At 36.5% G+C, this 25,011-nt stretch overlaps 1 protein-coding gene across 1 annotated transcript; it reads left to right on the forward strand.

The window, feature by feature from the left end:
• The first annotated feature begins 1,091 nt into the window (after window positions 1-1,091).
• On the forward strand, window positions 1,092-24,206 carry cracdlb (cracd like b). Its single transcript, XM_087237667.1, is given in 12 exon segments — window positions 1,092-1,171; window positions 7,467-7,585; window positions 11,666-11,723; window positions 12,550-12,706; window positions 13,231-13,360; window positions 13,454-13,615; window positions 16,154-16,222; window positions 18,319-18,543; window positions 18,785-19,916; window positions 20,973-21,277; window positions 23,152-23,260; window positions 23,340-24,206. Coding segments are annotated over 10 exon segments (2,493 nt in total). The 5' UTR covers window positions 1,092-1,171; window positions 7,467-7,585; window positions 11,666-11,674; the 3' UTR covers window positions 23,495-24,206.
• Window positions 24,207-25,011: the final 805 nt, after the last annotated feature.

Consider the following 25,011-nt stretch of genomic DNA (forward strand, 5'->3'; position numbering starts at 1 on the left):
CTGTCTAACGGCATATTCCCCGACTTTGGTCTTTTGAATCTATTACTTGTTCTCAGGTAACGTGTTTCGCGCTGAGCGCAAAGATAAGTGAATATCTTAATTAATGTAACTGCGGACACTGATTCTGCACATTTGACTGATTGCTTGCCTTTATTTCCAATAATGTATAAACTCATTGTACGTTATAGGTCAGGGAATAATTCTGGCAAACAGTTTCCCAATCACGGTTTGCAATCAGCAAAGCAGAACGGAAATTTGTATGAAGTGTTTCCAAGTGCTGGGTTGCAGCTGGAAGGGCATCCACTGTGTAAAACATATGCTGGAATAGTTTTTGGTTCATTCTACTATGGCGACCCTTGATAAGGGACTAAGCTGAAGGAAAATGAATGAATGTATGACACAAGTGGTCTGTTCTTGTGAATAGAAATTATCACTGTTCTGTGAATGAGTTATATACCCATATGAAAAAATACCAGTAATTTATAGTATAGGCCTGGTATTTTATATAGTCATTTATAGTAAATACTGTTTTTGAACTATACTAGAGTGAGGTACTTGAATCATCAATCCATTGAAGTAAATATATAGCTATTGGTAACACAACAGCTATAATAACTAAAACAAATAACCCAATACTGTAGTTTTTTTTTTTTTTACAACTATAGGGTATATTTTACTACAATTAAGTGTACTACTATAGTATAGTATGTTGTAGCATTCATTAGCAAATAGTTGTAAATGCTATAGTATGCACAGTATACTGTAGCACACTTCAATAACACTAGTTACCGTTTAAAATGACTGTAGTATATTTTCATGTGGGTATACTTATTATAGCATACATCTTCTTTTCAAGCTCATATTGATTCCGTTTTGTTTTATACTAGTCTATTTTAGTAACATTAATGATTTTCTTCGTGTCTAAAATCCACCCAGACAGTTGAAAAACACAAATAAAGGACACGCAAGAAAAAGCTAACATTAGCACTGCATGGCTCATTAATTAGTGGAACAGCACCTGCACGCCTCAGCAGCGCTCCGCCGGTGTCGTCACCACGTGGGTGTGTTCAATCACGTGCCCTCTCTTCACTAGTTTCGTCGAGCCTCCTGAGCTGCAGGACTATTTTTGATAGTCGAGACGCAGGTGCATCTTCATCTTTATTCTGCACAGGTAAGACAAGATTTATATGATTATTATGATCATATTTCTGTTCATATTCACTCTCTAGCTATAGATTAGAACAATTTGGTGTTGTTTCAAAACGCCCATCTATCTATCTATCTATCTATCTATCTATCTATCTATCTATCTATCTATCTATCTATCTATCTATCTATCTATCTATCTATCTATCTATCTATCTATCTATCTATCTATCTATCTATCTATCTATCTATCTATCTATCTATCTATCTATCTATATATCTGTCTGTCTGTCTGTCTGTCTGTCTGTCTGTCTGTCTGTCTGTCTATACATTGCTTTTTTGCTCTATCTATCTATCTATCTATCTATCTGTCTGTCTGTCTGTCTGTCTGTCTGTCTGTCTGTCTGTCTGTCTGTCTGTCTGTCTGTCTGTCCATTGTTTTTTTCTATCTATCTATCTATCTATCTATCTATCTATCTATCTATCTATCTATCTATCTGTCTGTCTGTCTGTCTGTCTGTCTGTCTGTCTGTCTGTCTGTCTGTCTGTCTGTCTGTCTGTCTGTCTGTCTGGCTGTCTGGCTGTCTGTCTGTCTATACATTGCTTTTTTGCTCTATCTATCTATCTATCTATCTATCTATCTATCTATCTATCTATCTATCTATCTATCTATCTATCTGTCTGTCTGTCTGTCTGTCTGTCTGTCTGTCTGTCTGTCTGTCTGTCTGTCTGTCTGTCTGTCTGTCTGTCTGTCTGTCTGTCTGTCTGTCTGTCTGACTGTCTGTCTGTCTGTCTGTCTGTCTATACATTGCTTTTTTGCTCTATCTATCTATCTATCTATCTATCTATCTATCTATCTATCTATCTATCTATCTATCTATCTATCTGTCTGTCTGTCTGTCTGTCTGTCTGTCTGTCTGTCTGTCTGTCTGTCTGTCTGTCTGTCTGTCTGTCTGTCTGTCCATTGTTTTTTTCTATCTATCTATCTATCTATCTATCTATCTATCTATCTATCTATCTATCTATCTATCTATCTATCTATCTATCTATCTATCTATCTATCTGTCTATCTGTCTGTCTGTCTGTCTGTCCATTGTTTTTTTCTTTCTATCTATCTATCTATCTATCTATCTATCTATCTATCTATCTATCTATCTATCTATCTATCTATCTATCTATCTATCTATCTATCTATCTGTCTATCTGTCTGTCTGTCTGTCTGTCTGTCCATTGTTTTTTTCTTTCTATCTATCTATCTATCTATCTATCTATCTATCTATCTATCTATCTATCTATCTATCTATCTATCTATCTATCTATCTATCTATCTATATATCTATCTATCTATCTATCTATCTATCTATCTATCTATCTATCTATCTATCTATCTATCTATCTATCTATCACACATTGTTTTGTTCATTTGTTCTGAAGGAGTAACGCTGCATAAGGCTCGCTGTATGTTGTCTGTTTTGATGTCATGCAATAGTTAGTGTGCTCACTTAAGCATGTGTGCATTAGATCATTGAATGACACACAAATGCTCTACCTAGTTGGTGAATTAAAGTGCATTTTAAAGGGATAGTTCACCCAAAAATGACATTTCTGTCATCATTCACTCACCAACCACTTATTTCAAAAGTTTTGACTTTATTTCTTCTGTAGAACACACAATATACATACATTTATATTTTGAAGGATGTTGAAAACTGGTAGCAATTGGCTTACATATTACCTTTCTTCTACTGCTAATTTAACAAATGTAAGTGAATTGAACTAAAAACGGTAAAGTTTTTGCTTAGAAATGTCAAGAATTTAGTTGTTTCAGCTCATTTTAATCAGTAGTTTGAACATATTTTTTGAGCGTGTTATTGTTAATATAGTGTTATAACTTACTATAGACCACATCACATCAGTATCCTGGCATATTCATTTACTTTATCATGTTTTTGTCCATAATTTCCTCCGCAGTGTTGTTTTTCAAGGGATGATCGTGTTGTGCTTGATCTTGTATTAAACAGGTGTGTGATGTTTGCTATGAAAGGACGTCTGTGTGGAAGCTCATGCACACTAAACTGATTGTAATCCAAAGGTCAGTTTGGATTAAGATGAAAGCTGTGTTTAGGAGGGGTCGAGTATCTTCAAAACAGTTAATGTTCAAGCAGATTAGTCACTCTCTCTGTTAAGTTAATGTTTGCAGAGCGAGCACCGCGCTTTCCCGAAAAGGAAATAGATTAATGCTATATAGGTAAACGTGCGTGAATAAATCTTTTATTATTTCTTTAGTGTATTGGGTCTAGTCTCACATACTCGCTACTTCTATACTTTAAAATCTCATATATATGTTATATTTACATTTTTATAACATGATTTGTCGACATGATTCTTTACATAAACATACTTAAGGTTTTTAGATGTTAGTATCGATATGTTAGCTATAAGGATATCTAATGTGCTCCAAACACCCAAAGTTTGCAGTTTGTCACTAACATAAGTATTCACAGCCTTTGCCGTGAAGCTTTAAATTGAGCTCAGGGACATTCTGTTTCCACTGATCATCCTTGAGATGTTTCAGCAGCTAAATTGGAGTTCACCTGTGGTACATTTAGTTGATTGGACATGATTTGAAAAGGTATACACCTGTCTATATAAGGTCCCAGGGTTGACAGTGCATGTCAAAGTACAAACCAAGCATGAAGACAAAGGAATTGTCTGTAGACCTTCGAGACAGGATTTTCTTGAGGCACAAGGCTGGGGAGGTTACATAAATATTTCTGCTGTTCTGAAAGTTCCAATGAGCACAGTGGCCTCCATCATCCGTAAGTGGAAGATGTTTGAAACCACCAGGACTCTTCCTAGAGCTGATCGGCCATCTAAGCTGAGTCATCGGGGGAGAAGGGCCTTAGTCAGGGAGGTAATTAATAACCACATGGTCACTCTGTCTGAGCTCTAGTGTTCTTCTGTGGAGAGAGGAGAACCTTACAGAAGAACAACCATCTGTGCAGCAATCCACCAATCAGGCCTGTATGGTAGAGTGGCCAGATGGAACTTGCTCTCCGGCTGAAATTTGCCAAAAGGCATCTGAAGGACTCTAAGACCATAAGAAACAAAACTCTCTGGTTTGATGAGACTAAGATTGAACTCTGTGGAGTGAATGCCAGACGTTACGTTTGAAGAAAACCAGGCTCCGCTCATCACCAGTCTAATACCATCCCTATAAGCAATGTTGTTGGCAGCATCATGCTGTGGGGATGTTTTTCAGGAGTAGGAACTGGAAGACTAGTCAGGATAGAGGGAAAAATGAATGCAGCAATGTACAAAGACATCCTGAATGAAAACCTGCTTCAGAGTGTTCTTGCCCTCAGACTGGGGCGACGGTTCACCTTCCAGTAGGACAATGACCCAAAGCACACTGCCAAAATATTAATGGAGTGGCTTAACAACAACTCTGTGAATGTCCTTGGGTGGCCCAGCCAGAGCCCAGACCTAAATCTTATTAAATATCTCTAGAGAGATCTGAAAATAGCTGTACACCATCGCTTCCCATCCAACCTGAAAGAGCTTGAGAGGTACTGCAATGAGGAATGGGCAAAAATTCCCAAAGACAGGTGTGCCAAGCTTGTGGCATCATATTCAAAAAGACTTGAGGCTGTAAATTATGCCAAAGGTGCATCAACAAAGTATTGGGCAAATGCTGTGAATACTTCTGTACATGTGATTTATCAGGTTTTTTTATTTTTAATAAATTTGCAACAATTTCAATAAAACTCCTTTTCACATTGTCATGATGGGGTATTGTGTGCAGAATTTTGAGGAAATAAACTAATTGAATCCATTTCGGAATAAGGCAGTAACATAAAAAAATGTGGCAAAAGTTAAATGCTATTAATACTTTCCGGACGGAATGTATGTAATAATATCTATACAGGATGTATTATTAAGTACATTTCATAGCTGACCCGAAAAGGCACAACAGAAGCTTTTCTAGTGATTTTAGTGAATGAAGACGGATGGCCTTGAATGTGCAGACAGAGTAGAGTGCGTTTCACCTGAGTAATACAGTACTTGAATTGATGCATTCATTGCTGAAGAAAGGGGAAGGTCGAATCTGAGAGAAAGAAGCCAGACAGAGAAAGAGATACCATTTCTGGAGCAGTCTCAGGGTGTTAAGTTACATTGGGTCAAAACCATTGCCATCTACATATGGTGGCCTGCTTCATTAGATTCTCATAAACGATGCATTAAGTGTCATTATAGAAACAGGCTGGAAGCTCCATTAAATCTTGTTGACATTTATAAGAAGTGCAGGTTGTTGATCTGGAGCTTATTTTTGGAAAGGTCTTCTGGGAAACTTCTCCGGCGTTAACGTAAGCTAACCTGTGAGAGACAAACAAGATGAAATGATGTCACACGGTGTTTTCTTGAAGCAATCTTAAATAAGTTCTCTTTTCAGTGGCCATTAATTGAAAATAATAAGATCAGCCTTAATAACATTTCCTACAAGAAATAATTACTTTAAAATTGTGATTTTTTAAAGATATGTATATAATTTTTGTCGTGTGGTATATTGCAACATAATGTATTGCCATAAACAATATTAATGTCATTTATGCCACTCATTATATATTGCTAAAATGACAGTTATTGGCATTGGAATAGTAAAATGAGGAAATATTAATTTGTACAACTTAATTAATTAGAAATATTTATAATATATCTGTTGCATTTATATATATATAGTAACCTCTTATTCGTCATAATGTCACAGCAATGAGCCATCAGTGTTTATGAAATCTTTGCAATGCAAATGAGCTTTAAATGGAGTAAAACAGATTGCAAAAGTCAGAGGTTTAAGGTGCCCATTTTTGTCCCCAAGAGGCATTTGTTGCTTGGTAAAAAGCCATGACCTAGTTTCAGTCAAACCTATTCAAATTCAAAACCACTACTAGTGCTCTTTACAATTGCTCATTCCAGAAAATGAACTGGATATTTATTTATTTATTTATTTATTTATTTATTTATTTATTCATTAATTTCATTCATTCATTCATTCATTCATTTTTTATTCATTTATTTACTTATTCATTCATTTGTTTGTTTATTTATTTACTTATTCATTTGTTTGTTCATTTGTTTATTTATTTATTTACTTATTCATTTGTTGGTTCATTTATTTATTTACTTATTCATTCATTCATTCATTCATTTATTCATTCATTCATTCATTCATTCATTCACTCATTCATTCATTCACTTATTTATTTATTTATTTATTTACTAACTTATTCATGTTCGTTCATTCATTCATTCAATTGTTTATTTATTTGTTTGTTTATTTGTCTATTTATTTATTTATTTTTTACTTTTTCATTCATTTATTCATTCATTCATTCCTTCACTTATTCATTCGTTTGTTCATTTATTCATTTATTTATTAACTTAGATTCAGTTCTGCAGATTTGTATTTATTTTACACTCAAATAATAAATCCAGTAGTTTCTTTAATGTTATTAAGAGTAAGAGAAAAGCACCGGCAAGCTGTAATTATTACCCCTTACAGAGGAAAAGATGTTTTAGGGCTTGTATTACAGATCGCTGAGTTCGGAGGGACTTTCCTTCAGTTCATTATAATGTAAAAAGTTGACCAGGAAGGTATATTCAGAAGAAAACAGGTTAACTTAAAGGGATAGCTCACCCCAAAATTAAAATGTACTCACTATTTAATCATCATCGAGTCTTTTTTATTCTGTTGCACACTAAAGACAATATTTTGAAGGCAGCTGGAAACCTGTAACCATTTACTTCTAAACATACTATGGAAGTCAATGGTTACAGGTTTCCAGCTGTCTTCGAAGTGTATTTTTATGTCTATAATTTTCAGTTTTCTGTGAACTATCCCTTGTAGTTCACTTTAAAAAGGACATTTACTTATTATTTACAGAAATTCAGTTATCATTTAATTTCTATGTTAAGCTACTTAGACACAATTTACATTGCAAAAGCACCATAGAAATAAAGATGAATTGAATTGAATCATCAAAACTGTCAATTATTTTTCAATAAGAAGCAAAAGAGTACACTGACAATGTACTGAGATAGATCTCATCAAACCCCAAAGCTTACAATGACAGAATCCCAAGCAGTTTACAACAGATCTAATTTACTGCCCTCACATCCTGTTCCTATGAAACTGTTCCTGCTCTCTCTCTCTCTCTCTCTCTCTCTGTCACACACACACACACACATAGTCTTTTCTGTCTCTCTTTCTCTCTCCGTGTGTTTCTGCCATGCTCTAATCCCTCTTAAACTTCATTTTGCAGATGTCAGAGATCTAACACTATCGAGGACTTGAGACCACCAGCAAAACAAAAAAACAAAAAAAAAAACATAGGAAGCTCTCAGACGAGGGAGATCGTTCTGCATCAACTTAAAGCTGCTGGTGAGTTTAGAAGAAGTTTCGATTGAATGCTTTCATTCATTTTCATTTTGCATTGTAAGGATATTAATTTAAAACAATTAATAATCTTGCTTAGAGGAAGCATATTTAAAATAACAGAAGAAGTCCAAGTACAGAGCCTTGAGGCACTATGTACACCAAAGCCTCATTCATCTGTTCAAAATTACTGTAAAAACACTAACAATTAAATATTATTTCATTTAAAAGTAACTGTCCTATGTTTTATATATTTTAATTTCAAACCTTGCATCCATATTGTTCTCTTAATATGCAAAACACATTTATATTTACACGTCCTGAGGGAAGATGACTTCCAAAACCGACTCTTGATGTTTTCGCCATCCTCTACTATTACATATAATATTGATTTTTGATCTTTTGGTTAAACAAGTGTCTTTTGTTTGGCACTGTGTTGATGCTAATCATGAGCAGTAGCGTCTAGCTCTAGCTCTTTTGTCAGCCTGTGCATGTGGCATTATGACTCTGTATTAGCCAGCAAGGACAACAGGACTTCTGGGCATTCTGTCATTAGATTGTTTGGTTAAGGACTGAGGACTGAGCAGCAGGTGTGTGTGCATATGCTAACACTCATGTCATGCGTGGCTATGTACAGCACATAAAACGTTGTGGGTTGCTTAGTTTTATAAATATTGATTGGGCCACTTTATTAGGTACACCTGTCCTACTGCTCATTAACACACAATTCTAATCAGCCAATGGCTGGTAGCAACTCAAGAAATGGTCAAGACGATCTACTGCAGCTCAAACCGAGCATCAGAATGGGGAAAAAAGGTGATTGAAGTGACTTTGAAGGTGGCATGGTTGTTGGTGTCAGACAGGCTGGTTTGAGTATTTCAGAAACTGCTGATCTACAGGTATTTTTATGCAGAACTATCTCTAGGGTTTACAGAAAAGGAGAAAATATCCAGTGACTGGCAGTTCTGTAGGTGCAAATGGCTTGTTGATCAGAGGAGAATGGCCAGACTGGTTTGAGCTGCTAGAAATGCAACAGTAATTCAAATAACCACTTGTTACAACCGAGGTCTGCAGAAGAGCATCTCTGGACGCACAACACGTCCAACCTTGAGGCGGATGTGCTACAGCAGCAGAAGACCACACCGGGTGCCACTCCTGTCAGCTAAGAACAGGAAACTGAGGCTACAATTCACAGAGGCTCACAAAAATTGGACTATCGAAGATTGGAAAAACATTGCCTGATATGTGAGTCTCGATTTCTGCAGTGAGATTCAGATGTTAGGGTTAGAATTTGGCATCAGCAACATGAAAGCATGGATCCATCCAGCCTTGTATCAGCGGTTCATTTCATGATATGTTTATAGACCTTATGAGGACACGGACACATAAAGTTACACCCATGACAACTGATAAACTGATGTTTAATTTTATTGGTGTTTTTATCATTATTTAGTGTTGATGTAAAACTAAATTGTTGCACATCAACTACAATACTGTATCTAATCTATAGACAAATTACTGTACGTATAGTGAGATAATCCAACAGTAAATGTCGGTCTTCTGTTACAGAAAGACTCCAAGGAGTGAATATGAGAAATTAGGTCTTGTATTTGTGTGTGTGCTCCTTGTATTCCTTACATCTCTACCAAATGTCCCCACAAGTATTGCAATACTAGGGACACCCTGATAAGAAAACGGCTCATAGATCACACAGAACGAGGTATTTTGAGAATGTTGCAGTAGAGGGAAAGAAAATATAGTGCAAAAAGCAATATGTCTTGTTAATTCATAATATTGTGTTGACTATGTTAAATGTCCCTCACTTATTCATTTATTTATGTAATTTTTTATTTTATTTATTTATTTATTTTTTGGGGGGGTGGGGGTCCAATTTATTTTATTATTATTATTTTTCTTCTTCTTTGTGTGTTGTCCTGTTGATACATTGTAAAACCGTTTAAAATAAAATAATAATAATAATAATAAAAAAGCATTATGTCTATGGGAAGTTCCCATACAGATAGCTGTACAAGTGTGTGTGTGGGTGTTTGTGGGTAATGAATTCTAAAAGTTCAGACGAGGGCTTGGTTTCCCAGGTTTCCCAAAATCACGTCACCCCCTGTGCACCACCATGGCAACCGCAGTTCAGGCCAAAGTGAACTACTCTTTGTTTCTCCTTAGAAGTCACTTTGTATTGCAAGAAGCCACTGATTAGATCACAACAAAGCCAATAAAAGAGACAGAGCTGTTTGCGCAGTCTGCGGTTTGAAAGAAAATGCTGTGCCTTGTCATGTTCACCAAAGTAAAAACTCTTTTCAATGACTGTATACGTCATAGGCCTTATACAATAATGCGGCAATGTGACGTACTGGAGCTGCACACCTACACTAGTAATACCAAACTATTTACAGTTACAGTATATGGCCTGAAGCTATTTTTATATCCGTTCATGGGTCACAAACAGAAAGTGGTTCACTGGATGACTTATTAAAAGGTTGTATTTAATCAAAGAGCAGGCCCAAAATACCGAATGAAGGTCGCTGGTTCAAGTCCCGGCAGGGCCAGTTGGCCTTTCTGTGTGGAGTTTGCATGTTCTCCCCGTGTTCGTGTGGTTTCCACTGGGTGCTCCGGTTTCCCCCACAAGTCCAAAGACATGCACTATATGTGAATTGGGTAGACTAAATTGTCCATAGTGTATGTCTGTAAATGAGAGTGTGCCTTTTGGATGTTTCCCAGTGATTGGTTGCAGCTGGAAGAGCATCCACTAAGCATGTCAGAGGTAAGATGATGAAGAATTTAAAGAATCTTAGTGAACTCTGGGAGTCCTGCAAGAACGCTTTCTTTGTCATTCCTTATGACTTTATTAATAAGTGATTTGAGTCACTGCAGAGATGCATGGATGCAGTCCTCCAAGCTCATGGGAGTCATGCACAATATTCATTCTTGTTCCAAGAATGTTGATTCATTCATTCTTGTTTTATTCTGATGACACTGTTTTATAAACAATTTAGTGAATCTGTTTTTATCTTTTTGCATTGTAGCTTGGTACGGTAATCTGAGTGTGTCAAGTAAGAACAGGCTGAGTAGCCTGGTGAAGGTGGCAGACAGATCATCGGTTTTAACCAAACTGGTCCAATGGTAATCTACCATAATTATGTTCTAAAGAGAGCTCAGGGTATCCTATGCACCCCGGATCACCCATTGTACTCTGTTTTTCAGCTGTTGCCATCAGGACGTCGTTTTAGGATTCCTATTTGCAGGACAAATAGAACCAGAAATTCTTTTATAATAATGGCCATTAGGTCATTTAAATGAGTCCTGGGGGAGGGAGATGCACCTACATAATGATGTACGGATGTTGTGTGGTAATATTTTATTAATGTGTACATGGAACTTCGCCTGTGTTATGGCACCTTGCTGCAATGTTAGTTTCCCTAAACGGGATAATTAATTTGAGTCTGAGTCTGTCTGAGTCTTTACTGGACACTATTTGTGTTAAGTGACAAGGCTTTAGTCTTAGCAAAGTCAGACTTTACTGATTTAGTTAAATGATTGAATGTCAAGGCATGATCATATTTTATTTTGGCAAAATAAGCATAATCTAGAGGCCTTTACCTTTCATATAAGCCACTTCTGATACCAATTGATCAACTAGAAGTCAAGTAATTATTTGCTGTTCCTAAAACTTGGATAGGTGACAAAACTTTTGTCAGGTTGTCTATATATCGCAGCAAAACAAAATATCGCAATGTTAGATTTTTCAAATATCGTGCAGCCCTAATCAATACCCATATTTTGACAATTAATTTAAACGCAAGCTACTTTAAAACATACTGTATACTGGAATACTCAGCTCCTTCCTTAAAAGGCATCGCAGAGGATCAAAACAAATGCTTTGAATGGGGTTTACCACCTTTGAACGCAGGAAATGATGTACTAAAGTGCAAAAAGAGTGTATCAGTAACTCTGATCAGCTGACTTCTAAACACAAGACACGCAGCAGAAGCTCCTCCATGATGTCTGGTGTTTAAGTTTGTAATTTCTATATTTAATGTCTATTTTTTTTTTATTTATTTTGATCTGCAGGATTAAAACATGGAATCAATCCCTGTCGACATGGACAAGAATGCAGAGGAACTCACAGGTTTGTAAACACTGTTGTTTCTGATTTATTCACTAGAAATTTGACCATTGACCAATATTAAGCAAAGTGTCTAAAATTCGCTTTGCTTGCAGGTTAATAACTAAAAAAAGCCACTTTATAGGAATATTTCACCCTAAATTGATAATTTAGTCATTCATTTTTCAAAACCGGTTTGAGTTTCTGTTGAGCTAAAAGGAGATATTTTGAAGAATGCTGTAAACCTGTAACCATTGACTTCAGTTGTATTTGCTTTTCCAAGTTACAAGTTATTAGCTTACTTCAAGATATCTTTTCCTTTGTGTGTTCAACAGAATAAAGAAACTCTAGAAGCACTTGCGGAAGAGTAAATAATCAATGACTTTTAGTTTTGGGGTGAACTGTGTATCTCTTTAAGATAAAATCGAACAAATGACTAATAAGAAGAGTCACAATTATTTATTCATTTTCCTCTGGCTTAGCCTCTTATTTATCAGGGGTCGACACAGAGAAATGAACCGCCAACTATTCCAACATATGTTTTACTCAGCGGATGCCCTTTCAGCTGCAACCCAGTACTGGGAAACACCCATACACTCTCACATTCACACACACAGTCATACACTACGGCCAATTTAGCTTATCCAATTCACCTACAGCGCATGCCTCTGGACTATTGGGGAAACTCCACACAGAAATGCCAGCAGGGACTCAAACCAGCGACCTTCTTGCTGTGAGGTGACAGTGCTAACCACTGAGCCACAGTCAAATACTGAGATAGAATTCTAAAATTAAAAAAATAGGTTGAATCAAATCAAAAAAGCTTTTGAAATTTCTGCTCGTTCACCAGGAAGGAAGAAGTCTCGTTTTAAGCAGCTGAAGACTCGTCTCTTTGGGAAGCTGAAGAAGAAGGAAAGCGAAGGGCTAATCAAGCAGAGTCAGTCCGCTAGTGACATCAACGCTCCAGACAGCAGAAGAGGAGGAGACGACTCTGAAGATGAGTTCACGTAAGTGTCAGTGTGTCACTCAATAAACATCTATTAGCAGATCTACATCCTTTATTCAGAACTGTGTACAGTTAAAGTCTGAATTCTTTAATTATTAGCCTTCCTGAATTATTAGCCCCCTGTAAATTTTTCCCCAAATGCTGTTTAACAGAGAAGATTTTTTCAACACATTTCTAAACATAATTGTTTTAATAACTCATTTCTAATAATTGATTTATTTTATCTTTGCCATGATGACTAGGTCGAAAAAATATAGCTTAAAGAGACTAATAATATTGACCTTAAAATGTTTTATTAAAAAATGTAAAACTAATTTTATTCTCGCTGAAATAAAACAAATAAGACTTTTTTCAGAGAAAAAAATATTATCAGATATACTGTGAAAATTTTCTTGCTCTGTTAAACATCATTTGGAAAATATTTGAAAAAGAAAAAAAATGAACAGGAGGGTGATTAATTGTGACTGTATGTAATATATTTGAATAGCAAATAGATTAATACAACTCACTGAATCTGATCTGCAGGTATCCACAGGGTCTGAGCCCCAGAGCGCTGTCTCATGATAGCATCTTCTTCACGGATCAAACCCAGAGCACAGAACCCACACGAGTGCTTTCACAAGAGAACGTTCACGGCAAAATTAAAGCCTTACAAGTAAGTAAATGTTCTTTGTCAGCGTATTTTTTGGATCTACTCTTTAAGCAAAGTGTGCATCAGATACAAGCTGTTTATATTTCGTTTTGGCAGCTAAAACTACAACAGCAGAACTTACATCTGGGTCCTCCTCCAATGCTGATTCCTGGAAAGCGCACAGAGGACTCGGGAGCCACTTCAGAGGATGATGGTTTACCTTGCAGCCCACCGGAAACCTACTTGTATGAGCGAGTGATGCATGGAGGCATTTACAAGGTTGCAGACTTTAACTTTGACCATTTGATTTGATTTGAGTTTAAACAAATAAATCATACACTTAAACAATTCTTTAAGCAAAATACATTTCATCATGGTCAAAATGGAGCGAAATGAAGCATAAACCTATTATTTTCCCCACCCCATTTCCAAACACATGCTTTTTCTGAAATGTAGCCCTATATACATTTCTGGAGATTGCGAATTATGTACCCAGAAGTAAGTATGGCTACATTTTATCTTTAAAACAAACGCTACAGGGTGGTATGATGCCATTCCTTTTTCGCGCTAGCAGCTTTCCGCTTACCACCGTATGGACGGCTTTCCCGCTGTTACCAGTTTGTCTAGTAGCTCGGTATGTGAAGTACGGACTGTACATGAGAGGAGAGGAGTTGACCATAACAACGGCAGGGCTTAATTTGTGTCGGAACAAGGATATGGATCCGGCACCTCTGAAATCTGATCCGGCACCTCATTTTACCGATCCCCCTCTAGACACCTCGCCTCACTTTTCACTTTCTTCCACGACACCCACCCCACCCCCCTCCCTTTTCACTTTCATCCCTTTCAGTAAGCGCAGCACCGCTTCAATAATATTCCTTCCCAAAAATACATAGCCTAATCTTGGTGAGTAAAGGATTTTCAAATTTTAACTAAATATTAATTTGATCAAAAATGCATAATGTAGTCAGAGTATACAGGCTAATGCTGGCATTATTCTTTCAATATTCAGCTCCGTCGCCTTAAGACCAGATTGTGAAGAGAAGTGGTGAAACAAATCCCACAGAACCTTTTTCTCAATTTCATTATTGCCAAATACCCATCATAATTTAGAATTTATTTTTATTTAATTTGTTTGGAAAGACTTATTTTTATTGGTGTTGGCCAATTTAAAATGTTAACATTTTAACATTTATTATTAAAATGTTACAGAGGACTTATTTTATTTCTTTGTTCCAACTTCCAAGTGGCCTATAGCTAGGGCCAGACAGAATCTGCTATTCTGCGCAAAATATTGTTGAAAATCTGCAGATTTATGCCGAATAGTTTTGGGGGTATCATAACTAAAAACTTTATATATGAAAAAAATACCTTTTTAACTTTTATTTAATGTTTACAACGCAAATTCAATTACATCCACTTTATTTAGTAAACAAAGCAAGTCTCTCATATAATATATCTAGTAAAATATTACTTTACCAACTGTATTGCAAATAAATCATATGAATATTTTCATATTAGTCAATAATATTACTGAAATTGATAAAAAAAAAACTGAATTGATATAAATATACACACATTTACACAAGTAAATAAACAAATAATGATGGGCTAAAAATCTGCGGAATTCTGCACGCACAGATTCAGTGTGGGCCTACCTATAGCCTACGTTTGTTATGAATAAATTATGTTAAAACACATATAAACGACTCATTTATGAGAAAAGATAGCATAGAGCTGTGTGCAAAAGAGCTTCGTCGGGCTGCAAACAGGTTTAGGCTTTTAAAAACTGGTCAATCAAAATGTACTTGTCGGCCTCGGGCCCAATTCTGTTACGAAAACTGATTTGATTCCGTTCCGAAATCTTTTATGACCCGATTATACCTCTAGCTCCTAGGACGTATTTGGTACTCTTAAGAAATGTATATTGGGGTATGTTTAAAGAATGAGCCTGTGTTGCCATTTCCAAACACATCATTTGTCTATTACTTTAACTTATTTCTTCTTTTACTTATCTGTTCTTTTTAAATGAGACATATTTTACCCTTTTGGCATCTTTACATATTATATGGTTAATTCACAATACAGTACCTTTCCTTTATATCATAGACCCAAAACATATGTGGTACTGCAAACAGCAATTAACTGAAATTACATCATACCTTTCTCACTTTGTTCATGTTTGTTTTTAAAATCACCTCTTGGGGGTGTACCATAAATGAATAGTTACAGGGAAAGTTCACTCAAAATTGAGCATTTTACTGTACATTTACTGTAATTTGACTCATTCTGAAGCGCTTCCAAACATTTATGAGTTTCTTTCTTCTGCTGAACACAAAAGGAGATATTTTGAGGAAAGCCAGAAACCTGTAACCATTGACTTCCACTGTATTTGTTTTTCCTTTGCTAGTCAATGGTTACAGGTTCTTCAAAGTCTTTTCTTTTGTGTTCGACAGAACAAAGAAACTCATTAATGTTTGAAATAAGTAAAGGATGAGTAAATGATGACAGAATTAAAATTGAAAAATCATCATTTACTCATACTTGTCACAAACCTGTCTGAGTTTCTTACTCCTGTTGAACACAAAGTAAGATATCCTGAAGAATGTCGGAAAAAGCAGCCATTGATGTTCGTAGTATTTGTTTTCCATACTATGAAAGTCAATGGTTACAGGTTTCCAACATTCTTCAAATATCTTTTTTTGTGTCAAACAGAATAAACAACATCATAAAGGTTTAGTACCAGTAAGAACATTTTCGTTTTGAGTGAGCTATCCCTTTAAAGTGAATGGCAGTCTAATGGGATTTTTCTTACAGTATCCCGAACCTCGGAAACATCTGAGCTCTTTGAGTTTAGCAGGAACAGGAAGTGAAGAAGAAGAACAGGTAATAATTATGCCTATTCATACACCTCATCATATTTGTAAAAAAATATGTCATATTTGTAAAAATATATACAGTTAAAGTAAAAATTATTAGCCCCCTCTGAATTATTAGCCCCCCTGATTAATAACTCATTTCTAATAACTGATTTATTTTATCTTTGCCATGATGACAGTAAATAATATATTACTACATATTTTTCAAGCCACTTCAATACAGCTTAAAGTGACTTTTAAAGGCTTAACTAGGTTAATTAAGTTAACTAGGCAAGTTAGGGTAGTTAGGCAAGTTATTGTATAACGATGGTTTGTTCTGTAGACTTTTGACCTGAAAATGGGTTTAAAAAATTTTGAACTGCTTTTATTCTAGCCAAAATAAAACAAATAAGTTCTTTTAGAATAGACTTGGACCTATTGGCGTGTGTGCGCTGTTGCATGCATGATTTGTGTATTTATAACAACCTCAGAGGATATTGGGGGAGGCGTGTCATTGGCATTGTTCTTTTGGGGGTCGTGGGTTGAAAACTTTGGGATTCCCTGATTTAAACTTTTGATGTGATTTATTTCTGCAATTCAAAGCAGAATTTTCAACATCATTGCTTCTGAAATCATTAGTTTGGTGATTTGCTGTTCTATTATGATCAATTATTATTGGTAGTCAGTCATTAGGTAATTAATAATTCTTATAATGAGCGATGTTGTAAACATTTTGTTCTCCTGCTTCATAGAAGTGTGGATAAATTTACATATTTATGAAAAGAAAGTTCAAAATAACTGCATTTATTAAATCATTAATTTATTCATCAAAGACACATGAAATTGTTCAATAGTGAAAGCAGACATTTATATTGTAAATATACACATACAAAACTTTAAACCAGAAGTTTACATACACTCTAAAAAAAGTAACATAACCATTTTTTTTAAAGATGTCTGATAATAAAATCATACTAAATGTTTACTATTTTAGGTTCGTTAGGATTACCTAAATGATTTACATTTTCTAAATGCCAGAATAATGAGAGAGTTTTTTATTATTATTTTTATTAATTTCTAGACAGTCATAAGTTTACACACATTTCCTTGGTATTTTTTAGCTTTGCTTTTAAACTGTATAACTTTGATCAAATGTTTTGGGTATCCTTCCACAAGCTTCTCACAATAGTTTGCAGGAATTTTGGCCCATTCCTCCTGACAGAATTGGTGTAACTGCGTCAGACTGGTTGGCTGTCTTGCTCGGACAAGCTTCAACTCTGCCCACAAATTTTCTATAGGATTGAGATCAGGGCTTTGTGATGGCCACTCCAAAAAATCATTCTGTTGTCATTAAAGCTCATTTTAACTAATTTGGCAGTATGCTTAGGGTCATGGTCTGTTTGGAAGACCCATTTGTGGCCAAGTTTTAATTTCCTGGCTGATGTCTTGAGATGTTGCTTCAGTATTTCTACATAATGTTCTTTCTTCATGATGCCATCTATGCTGTGAAGTGGACCAGTCCCTCCTGCAGCACAACAGCCCCACATCATGATGCTGCCGCCCCCATACTTCACAGTTGGGATGGTGTTCCTTGGCTTGTAAACTTTCCCCTTTGTCCTCCAATTGTAACACTGGTCATTATTGCCAAACAGTTCAATCTTAGTTCCATCAGACCACAGGACATGTCTCCAAAAATTACTCTTTTTCCCAGTGTAATTAAACAAATTACAATATTATTATTTTTTTACAATATAAATGTTTTTACTTTCCCTCTTGAACAATTGTATGTGTCCTAGATTAATAAAATATGATGCAGCACTGATAATAACAATCTCCATAAAAATCTATCTTCAATTTTTTTTTTTTTTTTTAGAAAATTAAGCTTTAAATAACAAAAATAAATTACATTTTAAAACAAATTCAGTAATACTACTTTAAATTGCAATAATATTTCACATTTGTACAGTTTTTTACTGTATTTTTAATTAAATAACAGCAGCATTAAGAGCAGAATAGAATAGAAGTGAGCAAAAAAGGCTTCTTTCAAAATCATTTAAAAAAAATCTTCCCATACGTTTGGCTGGCAGTTTTCATCTTATTAACTATAATCTTAATTTGATCCAGGGTGATCTTTTCCAGTCCTCATCCAGGCCACTCTCCCCAGTCTTCAAGCCATCCTCTCAGTCAATCATCTGCTCTAGCTCATCATTGGCCACGCCCACTGTAGGTGTTGACTTCAGTAGTCCTGCATCTTACACAGCCACACTGGATAACTCCGCTGCCCACCATCGCATGTCCGTCAAACCGAGAAACCAGCGCGCCAGTACAAGAGGAAACAGAGGGCCTGCGGTAAGAGCACGAGGCTAAAAAAAGCACATTTATAATGCAATTTGCTCAATAATTTCTGTGTTATCTAAAAAAGCACATTGTATCATAAATAGCAGCGCTACTGAACAATATATCTATATGCTACTACCCAACACTGCTATAGGGACTATGTGAAATCAACATGGTGCTGGGGTTACAAATGTGAGTACAAAAAGATCACTGATTACAGCATAATAACCTCATTTTGATCTCTCTTTCTTAGGTATCCATTTCTCCCAGGAAACGTTCAGAAAGCATCAGTGATTTGGACAGCATACTGTCTGAGAAAGATGATGATGATGATGATGAGGTTGATGATGAAATTATGACATCCACAGAGACAGTGCATCATCTTTCACATTCCCCTCCGACTGTGGAGATAAAAGTAGAAACCACTATTCCAGAAGCTCCAGAAACACCAGTGCAGATCCAGGAGGAGGACGAGGAGAAGCTCAGCACACCTCATTTAACACCTCTGAGTGCTGAAATCCTAAAATCACAAGAGTCTCTCGAACCTGAAGGAAAACTCACCATGAATCCTCTTTATTTGCAGCCAATGCCCTTCGGCTCAGGTCCACCGTCACCTTCAGGTCTTCCAGAAGTGCATTTAATAGAAGCAGAGTCATTCATTCAGAAAGACGGCATGCATGATATACAGATTGTTGCAAAGGAAAGCATGAAAGAGGAACCATCAACTAGGTTTCATCCAGTGCCTTTACCTCGAGCCAAAAAGCCAAAAGTGGAGATAAAGAGCCCTCCATCTCCGAAAGCATCCACAGAATCAGTATCGCTACAGTTTTAAAACAAACAAAACAAACGCTCCAAAACAAACAACGATGCAACACTGAATGAAGGAGATCTTAAAATGAAGATGCAAACTATTAACTCCAACCTAGAGGTGCTTAAAGATGAAGAAAAAGAGACAAAACCAGTGGAGAATCTTCTCTATCGTATGCAGAAATCGATAGAGAAGATCGAAGATACAAAGAGCATTCGTAGAGAAGCTCCTGCACCTCCTGTCATGTCTAAACTAGCACCAGGAACTAATGGTAAGAAGGTCGATTCGCCTACAGAAAACGTGGACAGTGAAAAGCAAGAGGAACCCGAGGAGCGGAGGAGTGCTTTCGGGGTGCATCTCCGCACAACCTCTCTGTCGCTGAAATATCGCTCGGAGGTGTCCAGGATGAAGGACGAAACCAAACGCTACAGTTTAGAGTCTAGTACAGTGCTGGCGGACTCAGAAGAGCATGCTGGGAAAGCTGAGGTGTTCAGGGGTGCAAGTGACAGCAGTTTTAGGAGTAAAGCCAAGAAACAGGATCCACAGAGTCTGGAGACTCCGCTCGTTGCACAAGACTGTAAGTATGAACTTCTTTCTGATAAATGGTGTTTAAAATATTTGACATTTGGCTCAGTGGTTAGCACTGTCGCCTCACAGCAAGATGGTCGCTGGTTCGTGTCCCAGCTGGGCCAGTTGGCATATCTTAGTGGAGTTTGCATGTTCTCCCAGTGTTGACATTCATTAATTTCCTTCAGCTTAGTTGCTTGTTTATCAGGGGTCGCCACAGCGGAATTAACTACCAAGTATTCTAGCATATGTATGCCTTCCAGTCGCAACCCAGTAATGGGAAACACCCATACACTCAGGACCGGAGCAAGCTGAACTGGCGCTCTAGGCAAACAATGATCACGCAGCCCTCAACCCTAAAGTGAAAACAGGAATGCCACGAAGTTAAATTTTGCGGTGTCGTGGACGAAAGTGAGGACTGGGTCAGGGGGTTTGGGGTCGCGGATGCCGCCTTTACTATTCTAGGTCACCTCTATGGACGTGCTGGCCCTGCATACACTCTCAAGTTTGCACACTCATACACTATGGCCAATTTAGCCTATCCAATTCACCTATAGCATTTGTGTTTGGACCACACCTGGAGGAAGCTTACACAAACACATGGGAGAACATGCAAACTCCACACAGAAATGGCCCAGCTGGGACTCAAACCAGTGACCTTCTTGCTGTGAGGCGACAGTACTCACCATTGACATTGAGCCACCGTGCCACCCCTAGTTGGTGTGTTGGGTGTTGGTGCGGTGGATGGCGGAGGGGTGTCGTGGATGAAAGTAAGCGGGGCGGGGGTGTCGTGGACGAAAATGAAGAGGATTGGGGGCAGTCGCAGAACAAATTGAAAGTGAACAGCGGACGAGGAAGGAGGGCGGTTGAGGAGGGCGATCGGTAAATTGAGGTGTCTGTAAAATATGGCATGTTCCAGCACAAATTAAGCCCTGGTTACTGGTTGTCATCATTCTTCAAATAATCTTCTTAGTGTTCAACAGAAACTCATTAAGCAAGTAAACAGTGGACAATTCAAATTTGTGGCTGAACTTTCCCTTTAATAAACTTGAGTTTTGTCTTACAGACGGAAGATCGTCCATCCAAAATACAACCGGGACATGTAAAGAGGCCGAGCCAGATTGGATGAGTCTTGCCAGGGAGAAAACCAGAGCGTACCAGCCATTAATGAGCAGATTCTCTACAAACCAGTCATCGGTTCAACCTTCACCTCCCGCACAGGCTACCAAACCAGCCTTACAGCCTAAAACACAGACATTGACCACCACTGTGCTTCATCCACTGAAAACACAGCCAATCCAGAGCAGCAGCCAACAGAGCGCACACAAACCTGCTGTTAAACCAACACCCGCGGGACCAAAAGACAAGCCGGTAAACAGAAGAATGCAAAACACATTGAGCTAACATACAGTTGAAGTCAGAATTATTAGTCCCACTGTATATTTTATCCCCAAATTTCTGTTTAACAAGGAGCAGATATTTTTAACGCATTTGTAAACATAATAGATTTAATAACTCATTTCTAATAACTGATTTATTTTATCTTTACCATAATGACAGAACATAATATTTTACTAGATATTTTTTAAGATGCTAGTATTCAGATTAAAGTGACATTTAAAGGCTTAACTAGGATAAACTAGGCAAGTTAGAGTAATTAGGCACTGTCATGATCACCAATGATCTAATGCTTGAAGATCACTGGAGAACTACAGATCTGTCACTTAACCGGACTACAAATAACATCATGCACCTCATGCACACCAGTTCCTTATTCCCTCTGATTACACACACACTTGTTGCGTCCTAATTTGCATACTCATACTATGCCCTAAAAGTATGTCCTTTTGAGTGTATAACAGAAGAGTATGCAAGCTTTAGGACGTAATACTTCCTCATTAACAGATCATTATGTTGCTTAGTAATGAGCCCTGTCAATCCTGACACATCCTCCACAGTTCTGTCATATTTAATTTCCTAACAGCAGCAGGATAATCTGCCATTCATGAGACTTTCATGCAGAGAAATCTCCTCAGGTCTATTAATAATTCTGCATTCAGATGTTAATGTCCAAACATTAGCATACAGCATCCAATTGTTTTTTTATATTTTATTTTTCAAATAATAGAATTATTATATTTTTTATTATTTCCAAATTACGCTTCTCAAATCTGGTCAAATTGTTTTCATACCACATAAATTTTTCTAATGTCAATATTTTTTCTATATTGTGCAAAAATACATTCAATTGTGTGTAAACTGCAAATTATGACATTCTAAAGGTATGGGGGTGAGAGATATTTTTAAAGAAAATCATATTTTTATTCAGTAAAGGTGCATTTAATTCAATAATAAAGCAACTTTTCAATCTTTAAATTGACAGATTTTATAGCTTAATATATCTTAATATATATTTGAGGAAATTATTATTATTTTTTTCAGGAATTTTTAATAATTTAAACATTTAATCTGAAATAGAATTGTCATTTTTTAACAATATAAATGTCTCTGTTGAAGAAAATTTATTCAACTTTAAGAAATGTGTGAATATAATAATTGTAAAATGCAGTAAACTTTAAAATTTTAATTTAAATATTCATATTTTTTCAGATTATTAATGCTTTTACTTTATTTTCCTAAATCAAATCAATTGAAACATTAAAAAGCGATGACTGTATATGCCATCATTTTATATATTACATAAATAATAACAACAATAAAAAAATAAAAATATTTAATATACAGGATGTACACTGAAAGAAATAATCCTTAGACAACAAAATGTACAGATGCATAATAACAAATATAATAAAATATAATAATAAATCATTCATTCATTTTCTTTTCGCCTTAGTACCTTTATTAATCTAGGGTCACCACAGCGGAATGAACCACCAAATTATCCAGCATGTTTTATGCAGCGGATGTCCTTCCAGCTGCAACCCATCACTGGGAAACACCCATACACTCTCATTCACACATATACACTACGGATAATTTACCTTTCCCAATTCAACTAAAGCTAGTGTTTGAGCTGTGGGGAGCACCCGGAGGAAACCCACACCAACACAGGGAGAACATCCAAACTCCATACAGAAATACCCACTGGTACAGCTAAGACTCGAACCAGCGACCTTCTTGCTGTGAGGCAACAGTGCTAACCACTGAGCCACCGTGCTGCACTAAACAACATCTAAGCTTTGATCCAAAAATATACATTAAAAGGAAATGTATTCTGTTAGCAGGACAACAGTAGGAACAATACCACCGAAGATGACACGACAAAGAGAACAGCGACTATTAGTAAGATGGATTTCAATGCAAGACCTGTTCCACCTAACAGCAACACCGAAGGTAAACACCGCTTTAACTGTTATGTGTTAATGTTAGTGGTGTTGATATTAATGTGTGTGCATGTATTTTCCTACAATAGCTCTTACCATCACATCTGATCCTCCTCCAGCAACGTCATCATCGTCATCATCATCACCTTCATCTCCAGCAGATGCCGTTGGAGCTCAGCCGTCCTGGATGGAGCTCGCCAAGAGAAAGTCTTTAGCGTGGAGCGACAAAAAAACTCTAGAATGAAGAAGAGATAAACAGTTGGAGACTGATGAAGTTGTGCAATACTAATGTTACAGGGAATGAATGAAGGAATGTGTGTGTGAACATGACTGAGTGTGTGTGTGATTGAGTTACACAGTTTATCACTAATAGAGTTTTTTAATTCTTATTTTTGTGTGTTTGTACAATGTTACTTTACACAAATGTGTGTAATGTGTGAGCCTGGACCATAAAACTAGTCTCATGTCACACTGGTAAATTACTAAAATACACACGAATACTAGTGTGGGTCAAAATAATCGATTTTTATCACAACAAAAATCTAATTTGATACTGTTTCATGAAGATAACTCTAGAATGTACATTTTTCCTACTGTAAACATATCAAAGCTCATGTATTGTCTCAAATCTTTTCATTTGGACAACTTTAAAGGTAATTTTCTCAGTATTTCGATTTTTTGGGATCTCTCAGATTTCAGATTTTCTTATAGGAATATCTCAGTCAAATATACAACACTGGAAAGATTATTTATTCATCTTGTCATGTATAAATCTGGTTTTGTGGTCTAGGTGGTCACATGTACCCTAATAATGATAATAATAATAATAAACTACTGATATATGACTTAGATATATGAAAGAAGAACACATTTAGATTGTCAGCAATTTTGCACAGTAGTATTCTGTTACAAAACAGCTGGTTCTTGATACAGTAATAATAAACTAATAAATGGTTTCAGATGGACCATTTTATTGGGTTATATGACAGTTGTTAAAGTGACAATTTAAAAAATGCAATATCACACACATTATGTTGTAACACATGCATCATATTAATAATATCACACATAAAACGATCATGGCGGTTCATTCCGCTTGCTGTGGTGACCCCTGATTAGTAGGACTAAGCCAGGGGTGTCCAACTCGGTCCTGAAGGGCCAGGTGTCCTGCAAAGTTTAGTTCCAACCCCAATCAGACACACCTGGGCTAGCTAATCAAGCTCTTACTAGGCTTTCCAGAGACATCCTTGCAGGTGTGTTGAGGCACCTTAGAGCTAAAATCTGCAGGACACCGGCCCTCCTGTTTGGAGTTTGGAGACCCCGCCTGGACTAAGCCGAAAGGAAAATGAATGGATGAAAACGATCATTCCTTCATGAAAAGTTACAGCGCTCTCTAGTGGAAACACCGGACATTAGCCTCGAGTGTAAACTATCAAAACTCCACTGGGTGTGAGATCTATCTATATTTCACTGAAAAATAAGACTTTTTTTTCGGAGGGACATCACATATCGTTGATCTAAAAAGGTGACAGTCGATAAATTATCAGTTTTTTAGATCTTAAATATATTTCTCAACGCTTATTTCAAGGATTTGTTATATTCTGACTATAATTCAGAAAACATTAACGTTACACGTACTTCCTTACGAACATTTCAACCAAGGTTAAACTGGTGTGTTTATAAGTTACAATAATTCTGATTATGACTTAAAATTATCAAACCTATTTATCAATATCAAGCGCTACATTTTGCTGAAATTAA

This window comes from Danio rerio, chromosome 1, assembly GCF_052040795.2.
Source record: "Danio rerio strain M-AB ecotype USA chromosome 1, GRCz13ab, whole genome shotgun sequence".
NCBI lineage: Eukaryota > Metazoa > Chordata > Actinopteri > Cypriniformes > Danionidae > Danio > Danio rerio.